Below are 13,161 nucleotides of genomic sequence, written 5' to 3' on the forward strand. Positions count from 1 at the left end.
GAGACATGTGCTGGTATGTTCGCCGCCACTCGTAATCGCACCATCTCGCACGGCGAAACGGGCTTTAAAAGATAACGCCCGGCGTAATGGCAACCGAAGGTGAAGTCCCCAAGCGCCCGTACTGCGATCTGTCGAGTCCTCACAAAGATGGCGGCGAGCGTATGATAACCAGAAACCTCCTAGATATCTTCCAGAACAAATCTTTTCGGTCAGCTTCTGACGACCCACTGGTAGGCAGAACTGCCCAGCCAGAGAAATACGAACGCCGACTGGAATTGCGCCGGGCGGAGCAACCCAAAAACGATTGCACTCCGGGAGAAAAGTGTGCGGGAAATTATCGGCCATATTGACTAGGCACAATGGCGGCGTTGCTATGGTTACGGGTCGCGGCGTGTTGTGCAGCGGTGGCGATGCGGCAGCGGCATGTGCGTTTCCACGGCAAGCCATTCGAAGATTGTGACGGCCCGCGTCGCCGCGTGGTTGACAGAGAGCGGCGATCGAGCAATTCGGAAGAGACGCGGAGGGGACAATTGAGCAAATCAGAGAAAGCACGGAGGAGGGAAAGGCACTGCGGAGAAGCTGCCGTCGCTGAGAAGGCCTTTTTTTGCACACCTGAATGAGAGTTTCTGAGTAGAAAACGTATCATACGACCCCAGTTTTCCGCGGTGCTGAACGTTGCTGCCGAATAATCGTATTTTCCGGGAACGTATTAACCGGAACATATTACACACAGCTGTATTGGGTTATTTTTCATTTTCGCGATTTCGAGCGTAGGAGCCGGGAAATCGTATCAAGCGGGAACGTATCAACGAGGTTCTACTGTACTCGCCTGCTATGGCCTCAATATAAAGACTGCAAGACCACAATAAAAAAAAAAGGTATTGTAGGACATACGAAGGTAAGAAAACTCACTGCTCTGCCAGAGTGTATGATTCCGGATGAATGACAGTCATGTCAAGTGGGTTGAAACTGTCGCCCTTGCTGCTGCTGCCTTTCGCGGTTTTGGCAGGCTGTGCCGTCTTCTCTTGGCTGCCGAGAGGGAAGAACAGTACACTGAAACTGCAGGCATTGCCAGGATGGGGATGGGGTGCTTTGAATCCCTGTGAAATTTTAGTAGCGTGTAAATACTGATATACAAGCAGACACAGAAACACACAGGTGCATAAGCGCTAGCTTTTGGGCCAGCTGGTGGATGATCAACTTGAAAACACAGCTACCAGTGAATATGCAAGGACATGTACCCAAGAAAAAGGAGTTATGCACGGACAAACGCTACTGCCCCTATTCGTCCATATCTTCTTCTTGTGTACGTGTCACCGTGTACTCGTGGTACTCCTGTTCGCAAGTTTAACACACACATGCACATACATATAGACAAATGAGATCGCCACCTACAAACTAATATTCTCGCTAAGCCCCTGCTAACGCGGGTCACAATGCAAGTACAGTCAAGCTTGTGTAAGACTAGCCTACAAATTCATAAAGTAGTTTTATGCACACACAACAAAAAAAAAAATGAGAAAAAGAGAAAACATAATTAAGAAGTCAGATCGTATTACAGCAAAAAGGCACCAGAAGCAAAACTGTCATTCCTCTGGAGATGAAAACCGTAAAATACCGAGCAAACGCCCCCACCCAAGCAGGCACTCTCTCCAATTTCACTGGTAATGTCAAATTTCCTTGCAGTTCTGGGTAAGTGCCTCCTCCCCCTTACCTCGTCCCTTCCGCTCCGCACACCGGTCACGCACCATGCCCATGCAACACTGGATTGCAAGAACCCAATCCAGCACTGCTTAGAAGCCCGATCTCAAAGCACCTGTGCCTGAAATTTCACGTGAATATCTGATCTTCTTTTCCCGCATAACGATCGCTCCCTAAACTCATTGCAACACACTCGTGACAATTTCCAGGGTCCCGCAAGCAAAAGCATGGCCTTCAAGATCTGTATTCCAAGATGGTGCCTAAGACACTGTATTCAGTAAAGGTAGGGCCTTCGAGATCTGCATTTGTTGCTTAGAGCTGTTGCGTCGGCTCATCATCGGAGAATCTTTCATGCCATGCTTCCTGCGGTCTGATCGTGTTGCAATTGCGTTTCTTGTATTTGTGAGCCATCGTTGTAATGCACCGTGCTATGAATGAGAGCTAGAAGACTTCTGAGGAAGTCCACATGCCCTCCATTTTTTTTCTGGCATGAAAACTTTGCTGACGCCATCTTGCAATTTTGTGTTGTTCCGGGAAAGCCCCCCCCCCCCCCCCCCCCTGCGCTTTGCCGGTAATTTCGACTTGCTCAAGGTATTTTACAATAGGCACTACAGCAGACTCTCAATAGTTCAAACTGATAGTGTCTAGGAGCAGGCTGGGAGCTGCTAAATTACTGTTTCAAAAGTGATAGATGGGGCAAATAAGACATCATTTTGCATTAGAGTGGCATGCATCATACAATAAAAGGATGGGCCTGATAATACAGTGGCAAAAAGACACTTGACCTCTTTGGACCCTCTTATTGCATAATGAACACAGGTGTGCTAGGCACATAGGTGTGATACTGCATATACCTTCACTGTATGGCATGTTCAAAAATGGAAAATAAATTAAGTATTGCACTCCACTGCCTCGCACAACAACAGTCGACATATGAGTCGACGAACATCACTGCATGCCCCTTCCACAGTCCTGCAATGCCTACATTAGCTTTACAAAGACACTGTCGATGTATTCTAGTCTCACGTAAAAAAAAGCTCCGAGCCTTTTTTCGATTGTTTTGACACCTGGTGTGATTTTATTCTTCTGTCATTCAATATTACATCTGCTAACGTGACTCCTTAACCGACAGGACTGCATAGGGTCTTTTTCTGAAGTGGTTTCAAGCTCTGGCGTGTTTCTGTGGTAGCGTACTTGACTGCAACGCAGAATACCTTGATTTGATTTTGGCTCGAACCCTGGTTGTTGTTTCCCATTGTATGCAAGGTCGTGAGGCCAACATCTGAAAATGCACTTAAAGCTTCTGCCTTAGCAAAACTGCTTAGACAGGGTAGGTCGGAGATCACTGAGACAGGTTTTTGTACACTCAAACCTCATTATAACAAAGTCACATCTGCCACGAAAATAACTTCGTTATATCCGAAAATTCGTTAAAAGCGTTTATTTGTAGCACTGCATTTTATGACAACACTATTTTTCATTTACTTTGTTATAACCGATAATCCGTTATCAAGGTTTTTATACTGCAGTGGACATAAAATAAGCTGAGAATGAAAAAAAAACTGTATTCTGGAGGTAAGGGGTCAACTGAGAATGAAAACACAATGAGAGCTCACGTAGCGCCTTCACCAGCTGGCTTTGCCGCCGACGCAGTTTCGGGAAAGACTTTGACAAATCCCGCGCACTGCTCAAAGGCCTTGTTGCCCAGTCGTTTGACCTTGAGCAGCTGCTGGCGATTCCGAAAGGGACCGTTGGTCGTCCGCCACTCCACAATATTGCGGGCCGTGCCAGCATTCAGCCCGGACACCTTCCTGCAAGATTCAACGAGTCAGGGTTATGCACCTACCTGTTCTGCTTTAATACTATATTTGTACAGTTTTCAAATCTGGTGCTCAGTACGAATGGTGCTTTGTGCACCTACACTGTCAGGCATTTTAATCTTAATGTAGCATAAGAGTGTGGCTGCCGCTGCTGGAAAACACGCTTGCAACTATGGGTGTGCAAATATTAAAATATTTTTAAAGGGGTAAAACATTTTTCAAGGGGTACTGGCACAATATTTCGTGGCTGAGATAACCAGTGGGATCGATCCCTGTGAACATGCGTATATCATCTGCAAGATACCAACAGCGAATATAGCTTGGAAGTTATCTTAAATGAATTTTGAAGTTTGCGTGAGCGATCGACACCCCCGTGCTGTTGACACCCTCAAAGGTGACCCTCAGTGACCCCCGTACTTCGCTCACGTGACCACGCTGCAACAAGTTATGATGACATTATAGCCGCCATGGTTTTTTGCCGCGTTCGCTCCAATCACAGAATTTCCTATAGACGGAACTCTGGCACTAGTGTCTATGGGAGCTGCAACGCATGGAGCTTCAGCCAGCGTGGGAATGATGGGGTGCACACGGATTTGTCTAAACTTCGTTCTTCCGGCTCCATTTGGCTCCGCGTCGCCTGCATCTGCTTTGTTGCAAGACGAAGTTCAGCAAAAGTCAGCAGTTCCACTTCACCACTTTAACCTTTTTAGGCTCACCAGTTCAAATCAGGTCACGAAGTTCACAACGGTGCATTCTGTTATCTGAAACGAATGCCAAAATACAGCAATAAACAAAGCCACAAGTGCATTTGAAGCCGTAAGCACGAAGGTTAGGCAAATCCTCATACTACCCATCATTCCCATGGTGGCTGAACGATCCCAGCGCCAGAGTTCCCTCTAGTTAATTTTAGAAAACTCTATGGCTCCAGCAGCCTACTTCTCGGTGGCTGCTCGCGAACCGCGCGGCAGTGCATCACAGGTCTGTGTGCTGACGTGATCAAGCACTGCACCCGCTAGGTGGTGATAATTGCACCCGGAGGCTTGTCGTTTTTGAAACCGAAACTGACACTTAACGGTAATGAGGAGCCTGTAATTAATTATCTGTCGTGCGCTGCAGCAAACGATGTGCCGTGTTATAACTAAAAGGCCCCCAGCAACACATTGCAGCAAAAAAACGCAAGGCCAAAACTTTTTCTTCAGTACCCCTTTAATGTTGTATTGAATAGTGGCCATTCATAAATATGAGCACATGTTCAATAGGTTACAAACACAGTAGACTCTCAGTAAATGGAAATCTCATTAAACGGAATTACTGCTTAACTAAAACAACTGCCCCTAACATCATAAGTTTTGTACTTGAATTCCGCACTGCTGTTCGCATCTCAGTAAATGAAACTCCCTTTAAACGGAACATATTTTCCTGATATTCGGATTCCACTTAAGTCTACTGTAGCTCAAAATGTGAACTGCATTAATACTATAAACACGAAATGGATGTAAAGCTACAATAAATTGCATCCCAGGAGGCATGTATAGCCATAAAATATTAAAGCTTACGTGGTGAAGCAGGACACTTAAAGAGAAGTCGAACTTTATGGGCTGTGCAATAATCAGTCAAACTATCTGAAAGTTTTCAGAAACTAATTTTCTGCTTATTTGTTTGTGCTTTCAGTGCTAAAATTAAGAAAACTGGCATATGAATGTCCTTCTATATATTCTCGAAATGGCTGTTCAATGTTCAAAAATGTATCTAATATTCTGTGGGATGTCGTTTCTGCCGAAGTATGAATCCCGACATAAAATCTCAGCAACTGTTTATTCGATGAGCAGCGGCAGCGGACATGCATACTAACACTACACCCGTCTGGGCAGCGAGCTAATGATCCCCTCCTAAGCCGGGCAGCCTGTTCTTGTAGCCACCGCCGGTGACTATGCGTCCGGTAACGCTGTCGTGGCGCTGTGTCTTATCGGAGACATAGTGCAGCGTGAAGCCGTGTCATGCTGGGCTAGATGATGATGAGGTGGAGTTTGCGCTGATTTATGTGCAGAGTGTGTCGCCACAATTCGATTAAATTCTCTTCCAGCACTACTCGAATAAGCCTCAAAAATCACGATTCACGCACTGTGCCAGAGGCACATTCGTAGGCATCAACCCTGTTTCGTTTGTCTCGCCATCATCGCGAATGTGTGTGATTGGGAACGAAGTGGCCATGTCATAAGTAGGCCTATCCGAAACGCGTGCGTACGGTACAGCAGCAACGGCGTCAGGTCGGCTGGCGATGTGCTGCACACAACTAGGAACGATCGGCTTCACGCGGCAGCAAATGCTGCGAATCGGCGGAGATTCGGCATCGGGGAAAGCCGGACGAGTCGTCCGCTCTTCCGCCGCTGTCTTCGCGTTCCGCGTCATCGTTTTTTAAACGCTGCAGGCGTGACACCCATAATCTATTCCGCGCTTTGCTGGTATCAGCGGCGTTCATCATGAGACGCTAATTTGCAATTGGCAGTTGGCACGTAGTTAATACTTTCGTGACCGCGCCTATTCCCATCGATAGTATGTTATCGATGACTTCAAGATCAAGTTTTGACACTCTCTGAGGGGTTCTGGACAGCTAACGCAATACAAAGCATAAAATAACATGTTTTTTATGAGTTTTGTTTGCGAGTTTGTTTTTTCCACCGCGGGGAGATTTTTAAAGCTCGTTCGCAGTCGGGTAGGTGAGCGCTCGTTGTTTCAGACTTCGCGTCGACGCCGCTCGCGGGTGCTCCACAGAAACGGCGAATTTCGACGGATTACGATTAATATGAGCGGGAATCTCTGGATGATGGTAGCAGCACAGACACGAAAGACGACTTCGATTCTCCAGGCGAAGTCGTACGGACGGCGAAAGTGCATCAAACTTCCCCGGAACATCAGCAGCTATCCGCCGGTAAGTTTCGTCTTCTCCTCAGGTCGTTTTATCGCTGCCGCGCGTCGATGTAAACGTATCCGGTGTGTTCTAAACATAACAGCTCTTATCTGCAAGGTGTTAACTTCATTCGGGCGGGAGCATTTGGCGCCGGCTACAGAAAGAGCGCAGTTCTCTTTGCGAAGACGGCGCGGAGCGGACTTTGACCCAACGCTCCGGTGTGCTGCGCGGCGGCGCCTTCGTGTTGTTTTTTACCGCAGAAGTCGTCAGAGAGATATGCACCCACACAGATAAGTATGCGTGGATGCATACTTTCGAAAAGTCAACATACAGTGAGAGGGATGGATCCATGGAGGGAGGTTACTGAGGAGAAGATGAGCAAGTTCGTCTCACTCCATGTGTACATGGTAATCGTTGAAGTCCCGCGCTTGCATTGGTGCTGGGGTCGACGACACGTATTTCCAGGCCTTCGTCTACCCTCAGTGATGCCACGGAAAAGGTTCAAGGCTTCCTGAGTGTCTCTGATCTGAAGAAGACGACCGTCGCATCCCACGAGACTCTTCACCACATGTCTTCACTATTGCAACACATGAACGATTTTTCTACGCTATCTTTTAACCCCGTCGGAACCTTTCAGTGAATGAGAAAATGGTGAAATGTGAAGGTCGGTATGGTATTCGGCAGTATATGAGCGAGAAAGAGGTCAAATGAGAGTACAATTATGGATTTTTGCAGATTTGGAACAGGCTACACTGTTCATTTCAACAAATACACAGGAAAATTGAAAAATACCAGAACTTCGAACTATGCTAGGAAAGCTGAACAGAAAAAACTTTTTTTTTTTTTCCCGAAACATGCGCAGCCAGCCTTTGTTTCACCGCGTCGAGAACCTGCATCGCGCGGTGGCATGATAGGCACTATAGTGCCCATATTCTTGTATTTATGTAAATAATCTTTGCACTTACAGAGCTTATATTTCCACTATTATTCTACGAGGGCTTTGCGTTCAAAACGTATATTTCGATTTTTTTTAATGTTTAACCTTTGCTGAGCATTGATGTTTTTATGAATCTTTCTTTCTTTTTGATGCATTTTTCTTTGTTTGATAATTTTTTTATTTTATTAAATATAAAACCGTTGTTTGAAATTAATACAGTTGGAAAGACCAATTTTTCCTCTATCATTTCATACCCTACACTTTAGCATCAATTACAATTCTTTGGCAGGGGAAAAATATTTCCTAGACTAGCCAAAAACAACCGATTTTTCCGCGGTGACGAAAGTGTTAAGCAGGGTTCGCGGCAGGTACCAAATGTATTCACGAGAGCCTGGGCGCTCACCAAAATGACTGACAAGTGTATTGGGAGGCATTAAAGCTATTTCGGACGTGACTGTGGCGATTTGACCACTTGATCGAGCGGAATAAAAAAGCATGAATTTGTTTTTTCAGATAGCCCAATCTTTCGCACAATTTCGCGTTCCCTATAGAGTCTGAAACATCAGACGTTGACTGTATTTATCTTCCACAAGTTTGTATAGTTTGAATAGTCAAATTCCGGTGCGAATCGAATCAAATAGCAAACACTATTAAAGAAATATTCGAATGTTCGAATATTCGCACAACCCTAAAAAATACAATTTTTTTATTTGCCTATTTGAGTGTACATGTCTTGAAACAACTAAAAAAAACAATTTAAAGGCGCTTTATTTGGAAGATACAAGCAAAATATATATTTTTGAAAATATACAGAGGACTGGCTTCACTACACTGCACCACAGAAAGTGCTGTAACATCTACAGCCTTCAGCGCAGAACATGTCTCTTTCAAATTCAAAAAAAATAAATAAAAAATAAAGCCCAGGTAAATGTGAGACCGTAAAAAAAAACCTTGGATGCACCAGTGGGGACTTGGATTTATTGGCGTCCACTGCCGATACGTTGAGATGCGGTTGTCGTCCGAATGTGACGATTTAGAGAAAATATGCTGCTCTATGTAGTCGCTGCCACACTAGCAGCAGACCTGAAACTCTTCCTCATTCTACAAAACTTGACTTTTTTTTTCTTCTTTTTTTCTTAATGGACGAGCACTTTCACCTGCCACATTCAGAAGCACTCAATCCAGTTTTTAATGCCGACTGATTGACACGAGCCCTAACAGCAGGTGCACTACAGTGGAGTGACATGTAGAGAAACACAAAGATACCCAAGACATTTAATTCACCTTGCTATGAATATGCTCCAACACTTGCTAATCTGCTCTGCGAGAGTTTTTCAAACCCTTACCTGGAACTGCTCTGTTTTCAAAGTGCCACGAATGGTAAACCGAATGGCGTTCTACAACAGGGCTTGCAAGTCCCAACAGTGCCTTTTCTTTTGTACACGCACCTGAGCGTCAACTCGGGGCAGACGTTGATGTCGACCCCGACAAAGCTGACGCACTCCACGACCACTCCCTCCAGGGCGCTCTTCAACAGCGATTCGGTCACGTCATGCTGCAGCAAGAGCAAGAAACGCAGCAGAATTAATTCGAACTCTTAATTCGATTTCATAGACAATTCAAACTGGACAGCTTGTCCCAGCATTTGAATAATGCATTTGAATACCAAAAACCTCCTGCAAATTTAAAACTCCAAGAACTGCCAAATGGCAATTTAGAACAAAATGTCTTGCACATTAAAAAAAAATGTTGCATGTCAATGCCTCTCCCCTCAATCTCTCTGAAACATTGAGATAGTGTGATCGTCAACACTAGGCACTTGGCAAGACGGTCCTCATGCAGCTGCCAGCTATATTTTGTGTTGTCCTATTTTATTGCAATAGCAATTATATGGACATTCTCGACAGGTTTTTGCCATCGTGGTACAGTCGAACCCGGGTATATCGAACTCGCCAAAAAACGTTTATTAGTTCGATATATGGCATAATTCGATATAGGCCCGCTATAGGATTTTGACACAAAGGCACATAACAATAAGAAAAGTACTTTATTAATATGGTGGCTTACTTGTGTGCCCTACTTTGGAACAAAATAGTCCTGGATTTTCTTCTGTGTCAACGACTTCGCTGCCTGCGACAGCACGCACGCCTCCACGTTGTCCAACGAGTCGGAGCAGCTGAGGCCGCAACCTTCCACATTCATGCAATAGCGCCGGACCAATGCAAGTGCACTAATCACTTCGGAGGATGTAGGCAATGGGCCATCGTCAATTTCCTTATTGCTGTCGCTTTGGCTCGTGGTCGGCACGACGTCTGCAACATAGTCCTCATCTTGTAGCTCACGCATGATGGCGACATCATCTTCTGCACTGACGAACTCGTTGAATGTCGATCCGTTGATAGCTCCTGGGAACTCTGCCAGCTCGCTCCAAACTTCGGCGGAAACACTAGCCAGCCTGAACCGCCTTGGAAATCGTTCCTGCCAAGCAGGAAAGCAAGGTCCTTGGCTTTCTGCTCGATCATAGGGCCGGACACCGGGATGTTTCGTGACCGAACGTCCACAAACCATTTGTAAACGGCCGCTTCAACATCTTCGTACACAGCAGTGCGCACACGTCGGGCGCCGTAGGCATCTGGCCTGTTGTCCGACTTGGCCCTGTTCTTCAGGATAGTACTCAAGGTGCTCCTTGGAATTTTGTACGCGGCGGCGACGTCGGACTTCTTTTCACCGCGCTCGACCCGATTTATGATTTCGAGTTTCGCGGCGAACGGCAAATTCTGCCTCTTTGCACAAGCCATGACGACAGCGCGCCAATAAAGTTCACAGAGCACCAACAGGCAACACCACCAGCATGGACCACGCCAGGGTTGCCACTGACTTTCAAGTAAATGTCGCCAAACGACGAGCAGAAAGTCGCCAAAAGTCGCCATTTTTTTAGAAATTTCGCCAAAAAAGTCGCCATTCTAGATGTGTGCGGCATATCCTAGTAATAAGAATTTTCACTGAGGTATAGCCCCGTAGAACACAGCGCCATTCAAAGCCCTTAAAGTATTTTGACATTTCTCAATGCCAGGCGCATCGCCCCTTCACCATGGGAGTGCTTGGTGCACCTGGTTCTCCGACTAGCCGCAAGATGTGCGCGGTGGGGCAAGTATGAATGGATAAAGCGCTCGTTATATCCTTCCATCCCTGTCCGCTCGTTTCAAAGGTAAAAGTGCGGTAAACCTTGGGCGAAAGCCGCGAAGGCGTTGTTTGTAGACAGCTTTACATCCCCTCATATGAACAAAAAAAAAAGGATTAGCAGGTTTATTGAAAGTAGTAAGACAGAATTCTTACAAGTATCGTTCATTAGTGAGTCTTATACCTTTCAGTGTGAACTAATACGATACCGGACGCCACTGTCCCTTTCATATATAATCACTCGCGTCAATCCAGTGCGTTATAATTGAACAGGTAGACATTGCAAAATGTTATATAGCAATTGGTTTCATTGCACACGCTCACCGAGAACAGTAGAAAATGCCTGAATAAATAATTTTTTATTGCACGAACACCCGCGTATCCGCCAATCTTCGCTATACGAGCTCGATTAGGGGATACTGCAGCAGTGAATAAGTCGCCAAACTACTCAGAACAGTTGGAGCTTTGGCGGAACAAATGGCCGGAACACACGACCAACCCGTCATCTAGCCCCTTCAGAAGCGAAACTTTAGCGAAGCTCTGAAGCATCTAGATGAATCTAGATGAATTGAGTTAGAAGCATCTAGATGAATTGAGGAGATACACACGAGTTACAGGACGGACATACAGAACGGCGCGTAATGTGCACCTCAAAACCCAGAAAAATACAGAGAATAGTGCCGCTCATTCGTTGGGAAGGCACTGAGCTTAGGATGCATAACTCAGTGGAGACCTAAGCTGAAAATCGCCAAAAATTCGCCATGTCGCCATTCATAATTTTAGGTCACCACGGGCCTCTCAAATTCGCCAATTTGGCGAAAAGTAGCCACCATTCGCAACCCTGGACCACGCTGAATGAGGACTCGAGGAAAACAGGCAGCAGCAGGCACACAAGCATAAAGAAAGAGAAAATGCCGCTCACTTCTACCGCCTCCGCGCCTCGGAGAAAGCACGACGGCCTCTGATTGGTTGTAAGCGCTGCGAGCGGGTCAGGATCATTTCTTGCAGGGGGGTGTTCGCCCGTGCACAGCCGGGTCTAAACCACTTTTTCTAGGGTGGCGCCGGCAGTTTTCTCCGCCACCGCGAGGGAAAGCCAACTTGCTGGGGCACTTTTGAGGCACATGGAGTTTGATATATCGGTTGTCGTTGCTTTTTTCGTTCGATGTAACAGTAACTTTTGCTATATATAATGTAAATTTACCGTGTTTAGAAATTGTTCGATATACAGGATAATTTGATATAAACGGGTTCGATATAGTCGGGCTCGACTATGAAGTCCGGTATGAAGGTATGAAGTCCAAATTGATAAGATCCCCCCGCACATTGTACGTTCTACCACGGGTAAAAGCGCGCGAGCGGGGGTGACGAACGCGGCCGAAGCAGAGTTCAAACGAGCCCGCCCATTTCCATCGCTCGGAGGGTGCATGCGATAACATCACCCCACTCAGGAGGCATGCCGTCGAAGCAGACAGGCGACGCCTCGCCCGTCTTTAACGAGCGTTAAAAGGAGCGAGGGGGGGGGGGTGGAGGCAGCTTGTATGCCCTTCTACGTGCTGCGCTCTCAACGTGAAGTGTCTATGCGGAGAGCATCTCTCCCTGGGGCAGCCATATTCTCTTACACCAGCATCTTGTAGTTACGCGAGATCGGATACAAAACAGTTAGCTGCCAGCCTCACTTCGTGTAATACTACAATTTGTTGCTATCGCATTCATTGCTTCGCTCTTGCGGTGAAACTGTGACTTTTTTTTGTACCTGCCATAGATCAACTGCAAGATAAGGAATGCCGGCTGCCTATGAACTCAGCTGCTACTTTGAATAACAGAGAGCTGAGCTAGTTGGTAAGTATTCATTCTAAAAAGACAGGGTGGTTAACTTGCATAAAGATGAAATCAAATGCCTTAACAGTTATCTTCCACGTAGACCGCCACGCGTGCCTTCTCTCTTTTCCGCCGTTGTGCGTCTCTTCAGTTGTTAGACGGCGTTTGTGGTGTCCTGACTTCTTTCTTGTGTCCGTGTTTGCACGCCCTGTCTTTTTAGAATGAATCTGCTGCTAACCAAAGACCGTTGCCAGGTGGAACACATGCACGGCTGGGCTGACTCACACCCTTTTTGAATTTAAACAGCACCCTCCTGCAAAACTGTTACTTGCATCTGATGTCTATTCCATTGTGCAATTGCTGCGACTCTGTATGATACAACATAGATTTGCAGTGATTTGCATAGATATGCAGAGGAGAGCATGCGGGACTTCTTAAACAACCCTTTCAATAAGGTGACACTGCGCCAAGAACACTCCCTGTTTCTCTGAGGGCCAAAGCAGTTGCAGTTTAATGGCTGAGCTAGAAAAGCGCACACTTACTTGGTACATGCCGACTCCAAGATGCTTGGGCTCCACCTTGACGTACTCTAGCAGGGGGTCTTGCAATCTCCGCGCAATGCCCACTGCAAAATGTTGTCGTAGAAAGTGCAGCAGAATGCAACTTCACATCTAAATGACATCATGAATTCCCAGGTTTTATGTGCAAAGTTACAATATGAAATGAAGCATGCCGTACTGTGAGGCTCGATATTCATTTAGACCACCTGGAGTTCTTTTATGCACAACTAAACCCAA

General features: G+C 46.2%; 1 protein-coding gene across 1 annotated transcript in view; it reads right to left on the reverse strand.

The window, feature by feature from the left end:
- Positions 1-13,161, reverse strand: part of LOC119395813 (S1 RNA-binding domain-containing protein 1-like) — a 95,384-nt gene that overhangs the window by 13,137 nt on the left and 69,086 nt on the right. Inside the window, exons 14-17 of the mRNA XM_037662818.2 lie at positions 12,907-12,989; positions 8,815-8,921; positions 3,318-3,512; positions 913-1,029 (exon numbers count right to left, since the gene is read on the reverse strand). Of these exons, the coding sequence (XP_037518746.1) occupies positions 913-1,029; positions 3,318-3,512; positions 8,815-8,921; positions 12,907-12,989 (502 nt within the window). The remainder of the gene's footprint in view (positions 1-912; positions 1,030-3,317; positions 3,513-8,814; positions 8,922-12,906; positions 12,990-13,161) is intronic.

This window comes from Rhipicephalus sanguineus, chromosome 6 (genome assembly GCF_013339695.2).
Source record: "Rhipicephalus sanguineus isolate Rsan-2018 chromosome 6, BIME_Rsan_1.4, whole genome shotgun sequence".
Classification (NCBI taxonomy): Eukaryota; Metazoa; Arthropoda; class Arachnida; order Ixodida; family Ixodidae; genus Rhipicephalus; species Rhipicephalus sanguineus.